Raw genomic sequence first — 15,546 nt, forward strand, 5'->3', positions numbered from 1 at the left:
ATCCAGAGCCACCGTGCACAGGCGTGTGCAGGAAATGGGATACAGGTGCCGCATTCCCCAGGTAAAGCCACTTTTGAACCATAAACAGCGGCAGAAGCGCCTGACCTGGGCTACAGAGAAGCAGCACTGGACTGTTGCTAAGTGGTCCCAAGTACTTTTTTCTGATGAAAGCAAATTTTGCATGTCATTCGGAAATCAAGGTGCCAGAGTCTGGAGGAAGACTGGGGAGAAGGAAATGCCAAAATGCCTGAAGTCCAGTGTCAAGTACCCACAGTCAGTGATGGTGTGGGGTGCCATGTCAGCTGCTGGTGTTGGTCCACTGTGTTTCATCAAGGGCAGGGTCAATGCAGCTAGCTATCAGGAGATTTTGGAGCACTTCATGCTTCCATCGGCTGAAATGCTTTATGGAGATGAAGATTTCATTTTTCAGCACGACCTGGCACCTGCTCACAGTGCCAAAACCACTGGTAAATGGTTTACTGACCATGGTATTACTGTGCTCAATTGGCCTACCAACTCTCCTGACCTGAACCCCATAGAGAATCTGTGGGATATTGTGAAGAGAAAGTTGAGAGACGCAAGACCCAACACTCTGGATGAGCTTAAGGCCGCTATTGAAGCATCCTGGGCCTCCATAACATCTCAGCAGTGTCACAGGCTGATTGCCTCCATGCCACGCCGCATTGAAGCAGTCATTTCTGCCAAAGGATTCCCGACCAAGTATTGAGTGCATAACTGAACATTATTATTTGATGTTTTTTTTTGTTTGTTATTAAAAAACACTTTTATTTGATTGGACGGGTGAAATATGCTAATTTATTGAGACAGGTTTTTTGGGTTATCAGGAGTTGTATGCCAAAATCATCAGTATTAAAACAATAAAAGACCTGACAAATTTCAGTTGGTGGATAATGAATCTATAATATATGAAAGTTTAATTGTAATCATTACATTATGGTAAATAATGATCAGTCGTCCTGGTCCCTTTGCAGAGAAACAGTCCCAAAGCATGATGTTGCCACCCCCATGCTTCACAGTAGGTATGGTGTTCTTTGGATGCAACCCGGCATTCTGTCTCCTCCAAACACGACGAGTTTTGTTTCTATCAAACAATTCTACTTTGGTCTCATTAGACCATATGACATTCTCCCAATACTCTTCTGGATAATCCAAATGCTCCCTAGCAAACTTCAGATGGGCTCAGACATGTACTGACTTAAACAGAGGGACACGTCTGGCATGGCAGTATTTTGAGTCCCTGGCGGCGTAGTGTGTTACTGATGGTAGCCTTTGTTACGGTGGTCCCAGCTCTATGCAGGTCATTCACTAGGTCCCCCGTGTGGTTCTGGAATTTTTGCTCACCGTTCTTGTGATCATTTTCTCCCCATGGGGTGAGGTCTTCCGTGTAGCCCCAGATCGAGGGATATTATCGGTTGTCTTGTATGTCTTCCATTTTCTCATTATTGCTCCCACAGTTGATTTCATCATACCAAGCTGCTTGCCTCTGCCTGGTGCAGGGCTACAATTTTGTTTCTGGTGTCCTTTGACAGCTCTTTGGTCTTCACCATAGTGTAGTTTGGAATGTGACTGAGGTTGTGGACAGGTGTCTTTTATACTGATAACAAGTTCAAACAGGTGCCATTACTACAGGTAATGAGTGGAGGACAGAGGAGCCTCTTAAAGAAGAAGTTGCAGGACTTTGAGAGCCAGAAATCTTGCATGTTTTAGGTGACCAAAGATTTATTTTCCATCATAATTTGCAAAATAAATCTTGCCAAATCAGACAAGGTGATTTTCTGGATTTGTTTTCTCATGTTGACTCTCATAGTTGTGGTCTGCCTATGATGTCAATTACAGGCCTCTCTCATCTTTTTAAGTGGGAGAACTTGCACAATTGGTGGCTGACTAAATACTTTTTTTTCCTCACTGTACCTTATAATATGGCTGCAGCAAGAAAAGAAAGTTCCAATAGGAAACACAGTGACGTAGATCAGTGATATTCAGTGTATATTTGTATATATACACCAGGATAATTTCTTGTTGTTCTTCTTCCTCATCTTCTTCTTCATCTTCTTTTTCCTCGCCCTCTTCTACCTCATCCTCTTCTTAGTCGTCCTGTTCCTCGTCCTCTTTTTCCTCATCCTCTTCTTCTGTCGCTTATTCTTATTCTTCCTCTTCTGATTATTTATTTTCATCCACTTTTTTTCCATTTTCCACTGCCTCTTCTTCCTCTTATTTAATTTCTGCTGTTTGTGAATTTCCCTAACATGAGAGCTGGGATGACTCTGGGTATCGGTATTAATACAATTGTTTCCAGATATTTTCCCGTATGTTCAGTGTCAAACAATAACCTGTATCTGAGAGAACATATAATGTTACAATGGTTGTGGCTAGCATATTGCTCATATGTGTTAACCTGAGGTCTTTTCATTGACTTTGTGAATCCTATATGTCTAATTTCTTTTTGTTTTCTTGTCTGTCAGGGTGATATTCAGCAGCTGTTAATTGTCTCGGATCATCGCGCAGCATTCGATTATTGTGAACACTACAGCCCTGACTGTGACACTGCCGCTCCAGACACCCCCCAATCTCAGGACCCCAACCAAGATGAATATGTAAGTCCTCACTAATGTGATGGCGAGTCTCTTTTATGTACAAGACCCGAATCTCCCCATAGTGTTGGTGAGAAGGGACATCATGTTAGAATTAATGCTTCTCTGTAACCTGTTTAGCGTTTGACACCCCAACTGGGAACTTGCGGTTACTTTTCTGTTAATTTTCGTTAGTATCCAGAAGCTGCAGAAGGTGATGAAGGTTACTATTATGAATACCCATATTATGAAGACGAGACATCCGCTACGGTCAAGCCCACCAAAGCAACAGGCGAGGAAGTCGTACGACCGCAACCAGACTTTGAAGAGGTAAAATGATTTCCTTTTTTTGGTGCTCATTTCTGCCTTAGATCTAAGTCATTTACTGCTTCACCGCAATTCATGGCAACAACACTGTCATTTATCGTACACCCTTCCTTTTTTATTCTCAATTTTTAATTTTCTTGTTTTTCAATGCAATAGTGAGCATGTGCTTTGACTATGGTATAAATTAGCAAGTAAATATAGATTTGGTAAATGAAACAAATTATTTAATGGCAATGCAATTAGTTGTTAATATTTTGGTCCTAACATTAGACCTTCATTAGAACTGATTGCCATGTGGATTTTTTTTTAATTCTCTGTCAGATAGCAGTGCTACGGTAATTGCACTCTGCGTCATTGAGAAATGGCTCATAGTATAAATTAGGTCATTCCTTGGCTTATAGTTGGAATGGTGGATGGAAGGAGAATTGTCTTGAGAGGATGGAACAACCTGGGTCATAGTGACTGTTGTTCATTGTGTCAGAATCTGCACCCATCCAGGGATCCTCTTGGACTTATTTGGCTTCCGATCTACTGTATTTAGCAGTTATTAATCCTGATCACTGATTGGAGGCTTGCCGAATTTTGTGGATCTGATATTCTATGTTGATTATGATTTTTCAGGAAGAAACTCCCGCAACCACTGAAGCCCCTGCTATTGTAATTACCGAAGCTGCAATTGTAGAAACCATCGTGGACAGGAAAGTGGTGGACCCCACAACATATGAGTATAACTATGGTAATAACGAATACTACTACACCCCACAACCAGATGAAGAAACCATCTATTCCGAAGGAGAGGGGACGGAGGAAAAAGAAACCATAGATGAAACTTTCATTGATAGAAAAGTGGAAGTTGTTACCAGCATTGTGACCGTCATCAGCAACTCGAGTGTAAGTTGTGTGAGCGTTTGCTATTGGCCCTGGGATTTGTGGCGTTTTACATTATCGTTCATTAGATTAATGTTGGTCGAACCTTCAGATTTCAATGCGACCAGCGACCATCTAAGGTGAGTGATGTTTTCCATTTTCCAGGCATCTTTTATTGACTGACTTTCCTCTCCTCATTTAGTATACTTACAAATGGGGCCAAAACAAATTACCGGCCTGCTGTTATCTTTAATCTTGTGCAACTACCCCGGTATTTTTATTAGTATTCATTTAGCCAATATATGCCACAAATAATATATCTCTTGTTAGTTTGTGTATGCAGCGCCATAGTAGCTCAGGAGCTCAGTGGTAACAGACTGCAAACCTAACCCATGTAGTCTGATTGTATAGCGGAGATGAAGCAGCCACCAACATCATGGCCACCCCTCTATAGTCGTCATATTGGCGGCTGCTACATCTGTTTCACCCTTTTCTATTCTCTTCGATCTACCTCTTCTGTAGGGGCAGAGGGGATATAGCAACATGACTCTGGAATCAGATTACTTAGGGTTACAGGTTACATTTTTAATTGCACCAATCTTCAGTCCCTATTCCTATAAAGCTATAGTACAAATCTCTTATGGGGTCTTTCTTCTGACTGGTATACTTTGTCCTTACATTTCAGGGTAACTCAGAAAGTGGTGCAGGATCCAGGCGCCAAGAAAACATTGATGAAGGATTCACGGAGGAGACAGTGGACAGCTATGATACCATGTATGAGTACCCTGATATCATTTCATCTGAGTCTGATATAAAGGGCTCTCCTGCCATTACAATCGATGACTACGAGGTAATGCTGCACTCCAACTTATGTTATTTATTAGTTCTGTAAGAAATGTTAAGCTAGTTTTTGTAGATAAACTTCTGAAGCCATTTGCATCTTTTACACTTTAAATAGCAGAAAAAATGTGTGAAATCGTGACTTAGCAAGATAGATCTGTAGGGTTACATACTATGGAGATATAACATAGCAATGCGTAATGTATGGAGATGAGCGAATCGATTTGCAGGATTCTAGTCCAGAGGCCACCTAATGGGAGCCTTTCGAACCTCCTCCTGTCTGCTGGCATCCCCGGCACCTCTTCTGAATCGTAGACCTGGTATATTGACATGCATGCGTCATGCTGCAAACATGTCGTCATGCCAGGTCTACAGATCTGGAGAGGCGCCCTGGAGATTCCAGCAGGCGAGAGTAGGATCTCAGTTTCCGGTCCAGAGACCATGGACTATCATTGTGGCCATGGGATATGGTTCCTGAGAATTTATTCGCTCTTTTCTAGTGATGAAAACCTTGCCATGGTTCTATGGAGGATACGATTCTGGAAGACCTGCTCGTTTTTTGCAGTCGCCTCTCCCACTGGGGTTTATAGCAATCTACATTGATGGCAACCATGCTTATCTACTGTAATACTGCCCTCTGCAGGTCAGAAGACAGTACTGCACTTTGCTGAAGTTCATTATTTCTGAAGAATTGGAGATTGTGTTTATTGCCATGAATGCAATGTGGTTATATTATTGTTACCAGTAGCTGCTGACCAGAACGGCGGCGTTATAGAAGTCCTCCAAAAATCTATCTAAAAGGGAAAGAATAGAGCAGAATTATTTTGCGGACTTCATTTAACTGTTCTTGCTTTTTTCAGGTAGGAGGAGGTGCAAGAGGCGAGAAGGGACAAAAGGGAGAACCAGCCATTATTGAGCCGGTACGTTCCTGCTTCATTCATGTGTTTTTCTGCTGTACTTTTCACATCTAGCATGAATTGTCTCATAAAGCGAGAGTCATGGTTCCCGGATTAGAAAATGATGATACAAGGTGAAATAGGAGAACATTGACTATTTCTGCCAAACAAAGATACATTTTTTTTGCAAATAGTTTGTTTTTCTGGACACAGTAGTGCCCCCTAATGGCAGGTGTAGACTTTTAAAAAAATAAAAATAAAAAGCAGTAACAAATAAAACAAAACTGCCCCTGCCATCCTCATCTTTACTCGCTTCAATCTACACCCAAGACATTTACAAATACGATCTTATGTGTTCATCGGCCACAATAGATGGCTGTCACCCCATTGCTCGGCCACCAGCCATCTCGCCTGTCTCTCCCATTTATAGGATCGCTCTTGTGCTCTCCTAGAAAGCTGCAGACTCTCATCTCTTAGATAACAAAGGGATCTGCAGTCCAAAATCGGACACACCAAATCCTAATCTCCCTCTACATCATTTATCAGCAGAGGGTCGGGAGGCCCCCATACACATGAGACTGTTGGCTGGTATCGGTCGGTTAAGTCTAACTAGTATTGGAACCTTTGTGTGTATAGGGCTCAGGTCACCCCATGTCTGGCTGTTGTGTATATCAGATGCTTTTACAGGGCCACATTTACCTGACCGGGACTAAAATAGTGTCTTCCTGGCCTCCATTATATAATGTAGCACAGACTCCAGCATCAAGTATGCAACTCGCACCCATTGTAGGTATACTCTGGAGAACAATGCCTCCGACAGAGCCTAAGGGTTGGTTTACGTGCATGGAAAAGCAGCACGATACGACCATTGATCAATCAGTAAGTTTTTACTGATTGGCGGTCGTTTAATAGCCTGTTTACAGGCAGACCAAAGTAAATGATGCACACTGATCACGCTATACTAGATCGCTCAGTGCACAGGTGGCCATAGTTCTCGGCAGTGCAAGTTCTGATTACACAGAATAATGCACCGCCAAAAATGATGATTTTTTTGTGCTGCACAGAAAATCATCTCACCCTGTGAACAACCACTTTGCTCATTTGTTGGGTGATCGGCAGCCTATTTACATGGCAAAATAATTGTGATACGAGCATTTTTTACAACTCTCGGTCATTATTATCTTGTAGCTGTGAGGAAATAATGGGGTCACTCCTCCTTCGCCTTTACATTAGGTAATGTAAACTTTTGGCTCCTGTCTTGTCGGCAAGAGGTTTTCCTGATGCAGTGAAGTCCAAACAAGAAAACAACAGAATAAATATTGTCCAGGATCCCAGATGTTTCCTGGGAGAAGCAGCGATTGTCCTACAGAGAGGGGTCTCTAGGTCTCCAGCAGTCTGCATAGAGTACATTGCATCCATATAATCATAGGTGCACGTGGTTTGTCTGTTTTAGTTATATAGTAAATTGGAAGAGTTGAAGGAAAATTGCGATTAAGAAACATACATACTATAATGAATCACTGAATAAGCCCCTGTTCTCCGCATTCCTCAGCGCTGTCCCCAGACACCTCACTCTGGGATCATCACTCTCTGAATGGCTTTACAGCTGCCTGGAATTTGATGGGAGGTTGTGTGTTTTCCCAGTAATGGATCTCTCACCAGTAAACAGACAAACAGATGACCGTGATGGTGCTGGTAGTTGGGGGTGGAGTGACTTTTGTGTTAAACACTAAGCACATGTTTATTCTGCCACCCACGGAGAATACGGAGGCCCGAACACAACCTTATTGAGAGCCAATTCTTGGGTTTTAATGATTTATGCTCAATAAATAGTCTACGTCAAACATGGGATTGCTGCTCAATACAAAGACAAAGATAATGACTACAGACAGTGACACATTTGAGATGGACGGGGTCAAAATAGAAGTTCACTCAAGATGCAGCGACAACACCGGAAGTCAATAGGAGAATAGCTATGGGCAAAGCAACAATGAAGTCACTGGACAAGGTCTTCATATTGAGGAACATTTCACTGGCGACGAAGACCCGGCTCGTACATAGTCTGGTCTTTTCTGTAGTAACATATGGATGCAAAACCTGGATGATAAAGAAACAAGACAGAAGAAGAATTAACGCCTTCAAAATGTGGTGATGGAGAAGGATGCTATCAATATCATGGATGGCAAAAAGGACAAACAAATCAGTCTTGGTACAAATCAAACCTGACATATCAGTCAAAGCAAGGTTCACCAAGCTACAAGTTGTCTATTTTGGACTCATCATACGAAGAGAGCAATCACTGGAGAAGGACATCATGGTCGGAAGAATAGAAGGAACAAGGATAAGAGGAAGACTAGCAACCCGATGGCTTGATACTATTATTATTATTATTTATTATTATTATTATTATTATTATTTATTAATATAGCACCATTGATTCCATGGTGCTGTACATGAGAAGGGGTTACATACAAGTTACAGATATCACTTACAGTAAACAATGACGGACTGATACAGAGGGGCGAGGACCCGGCCCTTGCGGGCTTACATTCTACAGGATTATGGGGAAGGAGACAGTAGGTTGGGGGTTGCAGGAGCTCTGGTGTTGGTGAGGCGGTAGCTTCGGTAGTGATGAGGAGGCAGCGGGGTCAGTGCAGGCTGTAGGCTTTCCTGAAGAGATGAGTTTTCAGGTTCCATCTGAAGGATCCGACTGTGGTTGATAGTCGGACATGTTGGGGCAGAGAGTTCCAGAGGATGGGGGATATTCAGGAGAAGTCTTGGAGGCGGTTGGGTGACGAGCGAATAAGTGTGGAGGAGAGAAGGAGGTCTTGGGAGGACCGGAGATTACGTGAGGGAAGATATCGGGAGATTAGTTCAGAGATATATGGAGGAGACAGGTTATGGATGGCTTTGTAGGTCAGTATCAGTAATTTGAACTGGATACGCTGAGGGAATGGGAGCCAGTGATAACTTCGAAGAAGACCCTGGTGGATCTATCTAGGCTTGCACAAGATCACTCTTCCTACAGATTATTCATTCATCAAGTCATCATGGCTTGGGTTCAAACTGAAGGCTGCTAAATAGTGTAAAATAGACCCTTTCAGCTGTTATCGGGGGTCTTTACTCAACCAACAGGGAAGCACTGTCCTGAAATGCAGCCTAATTATTGTACCATGATAGATTAGACTATGTATTATAATTCCTTACTTTTTGAGGCCTCTGTTTGATGCTAGTGAATGTCTTTATGTAGAGACTGCTAATGTATCCTTACCAAACACTCTGGACTCTTGGCTGGTATACTTTACCTGCACTGATGCTGGGTGATGATATATGTAATGTCATCCATATTTGTAGTCACAAAGCTTTAGGCCAGGTTCAGACAGGTGTGCAAACAATTCTGACAGTCATGTCCACAACTTACAGATGGGTGCTCGTGTGCATCTCTGGTGGGTGCAGTATCTGCCTTCTGTCATACATGTGTAATATGATTTCATTTTTCTGGTTGTACCATCACCCAGTTTCTTAGAACAATGGCTATAATTGGTTTGTGTGCTGATGAACTCCAAAGCTAGGTTCACACAGAGTGTTTTCTACATAAAATTTTCTAGCCGTCAAAGAAACAATTTTTTTGTGTGCGGTTTTGATGCTTTTTTATTTTAGTGTGTCTTTCAGTATGCATTTTGTTATAGATGTTGACCAGTACTTTTTCTTGATACTCTATCCGTGAAATGGGTCATCAATATCAGATTGTGGTGGTGTGACACCCGACACATTCTCCGACCAGCTGTTCCTGGGGCAGGTTACTGTACATCTGCCTGTATTTCAGTGATAGCCCATCAATATAAGTACTGGACAACCCTTTGATTATAATATGGATGTATCAATATAGTGTTTTTGATAGTTTCTGCTGCAAAAACAGCATGAAAGACACATATTGGTAGTGATTTACTAGCAAAAAAAGTTCCAAATAATCAACATGATGCATTTAACACATTACAAACCGCATAGAGAAAACACGGCGTGGGCTCTATAGGCGGATTGTGTCATTCAAATGAATGTGAATTATGTTATAAGCAGACTTGAAATGAGTTTTTTTTCATTGAATTGGCACCAAAATCTGCATCAAATGACGCCAAGTGGCCACCGCCCTATAGATGTCACTGAATGTGAGATCGAGCTGATTGTTTTGGGCTTTTCTGGTATCTTATGTCTATAAGGATTGTGTCCAAGCGCTCCACTCTAAATACTTAGCGTCCTTTTCTGCTTTCTTATGGTCATAATATCTTTTTCTTGTTACATCTGCCTTTTTACTTGTTAATAATTGCAGATTATGTCTATAAGCCACAGAATTTAGCCTTTGAGATGTCGGGAACGCACAATACTAAGTTCATCTTTAAGTGCTGTGCTCAGGTGATGAGTCCATTAGTGCAGCAAGGAAAAGATGTCTTTCCCTCTGCTGCCTGTGAATACGTATACTGATAGCTGCTTGGAAATAACAGCATAACCCAAAGCACAACATTCATACTATAACCCCCATCCTCTTCTGGAATTGCACAACACAGCCTCTATAATTGGACATCTTGTATTAGTAATTGTGAGGTCCTTTCCAGCCTGTTCATCGCATAAGCTTTAGTTTTGTGTATTTTTTTTGTATTCATGAACACCATGAAAATATACTTTGGATATCACTGAGAACAGGCTGAGTGCAGATAGCAAGGATACGTTTCTCATGTCTCTGTTTCTCCTTGCAGGGAATGCTGATTGAAGGTCCCCCTGGTCCAGAAGGCCCTGCTGTGAGTTACTCCATCTTTGCATAGGTTTAATGCCAAAATAAAAGCTCAGTTACACGGAAACAACAACTTGTCATGGAAATGGTAAATGACTCCTAGTATTAGAGTACAGCAGGACTATAAATAATCCATTGCCGTGGGGCCCTACACTTAAAGAGAGCTGACCCAATAATATCCCTCCCAACCCCCCAATACAAATGGAGAGTGGCAATAAGCCGCTGGCCGACATCTTAGAGGACAAAAGGATTGGACTTGTTGATTGACATCTGCCTTATCCTTCTCTCCCCTGATATCTGTTGTCGTGGGGACTCTATTCACATTAAATGGTCGGCTGTTCTCAAATTGGGAGGTTCTTCCAGCATTGATCTTATGTGCTTGGCTAGATTAAAGCTCATTTGAAATGTATTTCAGAGCTTCTGTTCATGAGATACAATAAAGAACATCACAGTGATTGCAGCTCTGACATCTATAGGCCAATTTCCTCCAGAAATCACCAGGAAATCTGCAATGTGAGCAGACACTGGTAGAAATATGTTCTCTAATATACAGTACAGAACAAAAGTTTGGACACACCTTCTCATTTAAAGATTTTTCTGTATTTTCATGACTATGAAAATTGTACATTCACACTAAAGGCATCAAAACTATGAATTAACACGTGGAATTATATACTTAACAAAAAAGTGTGAAACAACTGAAATTATGTCTTATATTCTAGGATCTTCAAAGTAGCCACCTATTGCTTTGATGACTGCTTTGCACTCTCTTGGCATTCTCTTGATGAGCTTCAAGAGGTAGTCACCGGGAATGGTTTTCACTTCACAGGTGTGCCCTGTCAGGTTTAATAAGTGGGATTTCTTGCCTTATAAATGGGGTTGGGACCATCAGTTGTGTTGTGCAGAAGTCTGGTGGATACACAGCTGATAGTCCTACTGAATAGACTGTTAGAATTTGTATTATGGCAAGAAAAAAGCAGCTAAGTAAAGAAAAATGAGTGGCCATCATTACTTTAAGAAATGAAGGTCAGTCATTCTGAAAAATTGGGAAAACTTTGAAAGTGCCCCCAAGTGCAGTGGCAAAAACCATCAAGCACTACAAAGAAACTGGCTCACATGAGAACCGCCCCAGGAAAGGAAGACCAAAATTCACCTCTGCTTCTGAGGATAAGTTTATCCGAGTCACAAGCCTCAGAAATCGCAGGTTAACAGCAGCTCAGATTAGAGACCGGGTCAATGCCACACAAAGTTCTAGCAGCAGACACATCGCTACAACAACTGTTAAGAGGAGACTTTGTGCAGCAGGCCTTCATCACTGCTAAGGACAGACAACAAGCAGAAGAGACTTGTTTGGGCTAAAGAACACAAGGAATTGACATTTGACCAGTGGAAATCTGTGCTTTGGTCTGATGAGTCCAAATTTGAGATCTTTGGTTTCAATCACCGTGTCTTTGTGCGACGCAGAAAAGGTCAATGGATGGACTCTACATGCCTGGTTCCCACCGTGAAGCATGGAGGAGGAGGTGTGATGGTGTGGGGGTGCTTTGCTGGTGACACTGTTGGGGAGTTTTTCAAAATTGAAGGCATACTGAACCAGCATGGCTACCACAGCATCTTGCAGCGGCATGATATTCCATCCGGTTTGCGTTTAGTTGAACCATCATTTATTTTGTAACAGGACAATGACCCCAAACACACCTCCATGCTGTGTAAGGGCTATTTGACCAAGAAGGAGAGTGATGGGGTGCTACCCCAGATGACCTGGCCTCCACAGTCACCAGACCTGAACCCAATCGAGATGGTTTGGGGTGAGCTGGACCGCAGAGTGAAGACAAAAGGGCCAACAAGTGCTAAGCATCTCTGGGAACTCCTTTAAGATTGTTGGAAGACCATTCCCAGTGACTACAGCTTGAAGCTCATCAAGAGAATGCCAAGAGTGTGCAAAGCAGTCATCAAAGCAAAAGGTGGCTACTTTGAAGAACCTAGAATATAAGACATATTTTCAGTTGTTTCACACTTTTTTGTTAAGTATATAATTCCACATGGGTTAATTAATAGTTTTGATGCCTTCAGTGTGAATGCACAATTTTCATAGTCATGAAAATACAGAAAAATCTTTAAATGAGAAGGTGTGTCCAAACTTTTGGTCTGTAGCACATTATATGTATATAATTATATATATATATATATATATATATATATATATATATATATATATATATATTATATCGCTGTGCTCTCTAACCTTCGATTCTCTGGCTGATGCAAAACCACAATTCCCAGCATGCCTGGAGATGTCATTTTACAATACCAAGTTTCCCATAAATAAAATCTACTCCAAAAAAAAGTCCTAGCATGGATTTTACAGGAATTTATGGAGTATTCCTGAAATATAATGCTTCCTCCAAAATAAGCCCTAGTTTCACTCCAAATTGGCATTTGGGGGGAGGAGAACACTGGTTAATTGCCAAGGGCTCCCCACTCTTAGAGGCCCCCCAGCATTTTTATTCCGAGGTATAAACTGACAATGATGTAACCAGAAGTCAAATTTAAGTACAGAAGTCAATAGGAACTAAAGACAAGACGAACTGGTATGCAGGGCCAGCATTAGGGGGAAGGAGAGAAAACTGGGCAATTTCTCGGGTCCCCCACTCTTTGAGTCTCCCAGTATTTCTGTTCTGATATTAAAACTGCTAAAAGACCTTTGGTGACCTCACAGTCATGTGAGGTCACAAGAGGTACTGAAAAAGAGACAGGCTGGTATATGCAGTGTGTGTGTGTATATTTACGTGTGTGTGCAGTGTGTGTGTGTGCAGTGTGTGTATGTATATTTACATGTGTATGTGCAGTGTGTATGTATACATGTGTATGCGCAGTGTGTATGTATACATGTGTGTGGACAGTGTGTGTATTTATATATGTGTGTGGGCAGTGTGTATGTATACATGTGTGTGGGCAGTGTGTGCAGGGCCGGCTCCAGGTTTTTAAGGCCCCGGGCGAAAGAGTCTCAGTGGGCCCCCCTCCTTTAACACATACTACGATTCATGATTGCATATAACACAGCCATGTAGTATATACAAAAGCCCACGTAGTATATAACACAGCCACGTAGCATATAACACAGCCACATAGCATATAACACAGCCATGTAGTATATAACAGCCCACGTAGCATATAACACAGTCACGTAGTATATAGCACAGGCCACGTAGCATATAACAGCCCATATAGTATATAGCACAGTCACATATTATATAACACAGCCCACGTAGTATATAGAACAGCCATGTAGTATATAGCACAGCCCACGTAGCATATAACAGCCCACATAGTATATAGCACAGCCACATATTATATAACACAGCCCACGTAGCATATAACAGCCCACGTAATATATAACATGGCCCACGTAGTATATAGAACAGCCATGTAGTATATAGCACAGCCCACATAGCATATAACAGCCAATATAGTATATAGCACAGCCACATATTATATAACACGGCCCACGTAGTATATAGAACAGATATGTAGTGTATAGCACAGCCCTCGTAGCATATAACAGCCCACGTAGTATATAGCACAGCCACATATTATATAACACAGCCCACGTAGTATATAGAACAGCCATGTAGTATATAGCGCAGCCCACGTAGCATATAACAGCCCTCGTAGTATATAACACGGCCCACGTAGTATATAGAACAGCCATGTAGTATATAGCGCAGCCCACATAGCATATAACAGCCCATATAGTATATAGCACAGCCACATAGTATATAACACAGCCATGTAGTATATAGCACAGACATGTAGTATACAGCACAGCCCCCCTCCCCCCAAGAATGGCCCCATAGTCCAGTACTCACTGTTATAGTTACAAAAAACCAAACACTACTCACATCTCAACATGCCTGCGCCGCGCTGCTCCCTGCTCTGGTCTCGGCGGCTGCCGCTGCACTGCCTGCCCCACAGCGAGTGCGCGATGACGTCATCGCGCAGTGTCAGAGTGTCAGGTGACGCTTTCTCCTCCATCATTTGCTTTGAACTTTACCGGCAGACGCCGGTATAGTTCAATGCGGCGGTGGGGGAGTTGGCACTTGTGACAAGCGGGCCCCCCTGCCTCACAGGGGCCTCATAGCAGCTGCGTGATGTGCCGCTAGCTGAGGGCCCCTGGGGGAGCGGGGGCTCTAGGCACTGGCAGCTGCCTGCCCCTAACGCCGGCCCTGAATGGGCCCCCCTGTCTCGCCAGGGCCCCGGCACTTGCCCGGGTACGCCGAGTGCTGATGCCAGCCCAGAGTGTGTGTATGTATACATGTGTATGGGCAGTGTGTCTATGTATACATGTGTATGGGCAGTGTGTCTATGTATACATGTGTTTGTAGAGTTTGTCTATGTATACATGTGTTTAGGCAGTGTGTGTATGTATACATGTGTATGTGCAGTGCGTGTAATGTATACATGTGTATGGGCAGTGTGTGTAATGTATACATGTGTGTGTGCAATGTGTCTATGTATACATGTGTATGGGCAGTGTGTATGTATACATGTTTATGGGCAGTGTGTATGTATACATGTGTATGGGCAGTGTGTGTAATGTATACATGTGTGGGCAGTGTGTATGTATACATGTGTATGTGCAGTGCGTGTAATGTATACATGTGTATGGGCAGTGTGTATGTATACATGTGTATGGGCAGTGTGTGTAATGTATACATGTGTGTGGGCAGTGTGTATGTATACATGTGTATGGGCAGTGTGTGTAATGTATACATGTGTATGGGCAGTGTGTCTATGTATACATGTGCGTGTGCAGTGTGTCTATGCATACATGTGTATGGGAAGTGTGTCTATGTATACATGTGTATGGGCAGTGTGTCTATATATACATGTGTATGGGCAGTGTGTCTATGTATACATGTGTATGGGCAGTGTGTCTATGTATACATGTGTATGGGCAGTGTGTCTATGTATACATGTGTATGGGCAGTGTGTCTATGTATACATGTGTATGGGCAGTGTGTCTATGTATACATGTGTGTGTGCAGTGTCTATGTATACATGTGTATGGGCAGTGTGTCTATGTATACATGTGTATGGGCAGTGTGTCTATGTGTACATGTGTATGGGCAGTGTGTCTATGTATACATGTGTGTGTGTAGTGTGTCTATGTATACATGTGTGTGTGCAGTGTGTCTATGTATACATGTGTGTGTGCAGTGTGTCTATGTATACATGT

At 42.4% G+C, this 15,546-nt stretch overlaps 1 protein-coding gene and 1 long non-coding RNA gene across 3 annotated transcripts in view; one reads left to right on the plus strand and one right to left on the minus strand.

The window, feature by feature from the left end:
• Window positions 1–15,546, plus strand: part of COL5A1 (collagen type V alpha 1 chain) — a 251,738-nt gene that overhangs the window by 99,805 nt on the left and 136,387 nt on the right. For both annotated transcript variants that reach the window (XM_077284776.1, XM_077284775.1), the window contains exons 5-10: window positions 2,484–2,615; window positions 2,787–2,921; window positions 3,540–3,809; window positions 4,471–4,635; window positions 5,486–5,545; window positions 10,273–10,314. In XM_077284776.1, the coding sequence (XP_077140891.1) occupies window positions 2,484–2,615; window positions 2,787–2,921; window positions 3,540–3,809; window positions 4,471–4,635; window positions 5,486–5,545; window positions 10,273–10,314 (804 nt within the window). The remainder of the gene's footprint in view (window positions 1–2,483; window positions 2,616–2,786; window positions 2,922–3,539; window positions 3,810–4,470; window positions 4,636–5,485; window positions 5,546–10,272; window positions 10,315–15,546) is intronic.
• LOC143805436 (uncharacterized) overlaps window positions 6,930–15,546 on the minus strand; it is a 513,942-nt gene continuing 505,325 nt past the window's right edge. The window contains exon 4 of the long non-coding RNA XR_013221243.1: window positions 6,930–7,618. This is a non-coding gene — a long non-coding RNA (uncharacterized LOC143805436). The remainder of the gene's footprint in view (window positions 7,619–15,546) is intronic.

This window comes from Ranitomeya variabilis, chromosome 2 (genome assembly GCF_051348905.1).
Source record: "Ranitomeya variabilis isolate aRanVar5 chromosome 2, aRanVar5.hap1, whole genome shotgun sequence".
NCBI classification, from domain to species: domain Eukaryota; kingdom Metazoa; phylum Chordata; class Amphibia; order Anura; family Dendrobatidae; genus Ranitomeya; species Ranitomeya variabilis.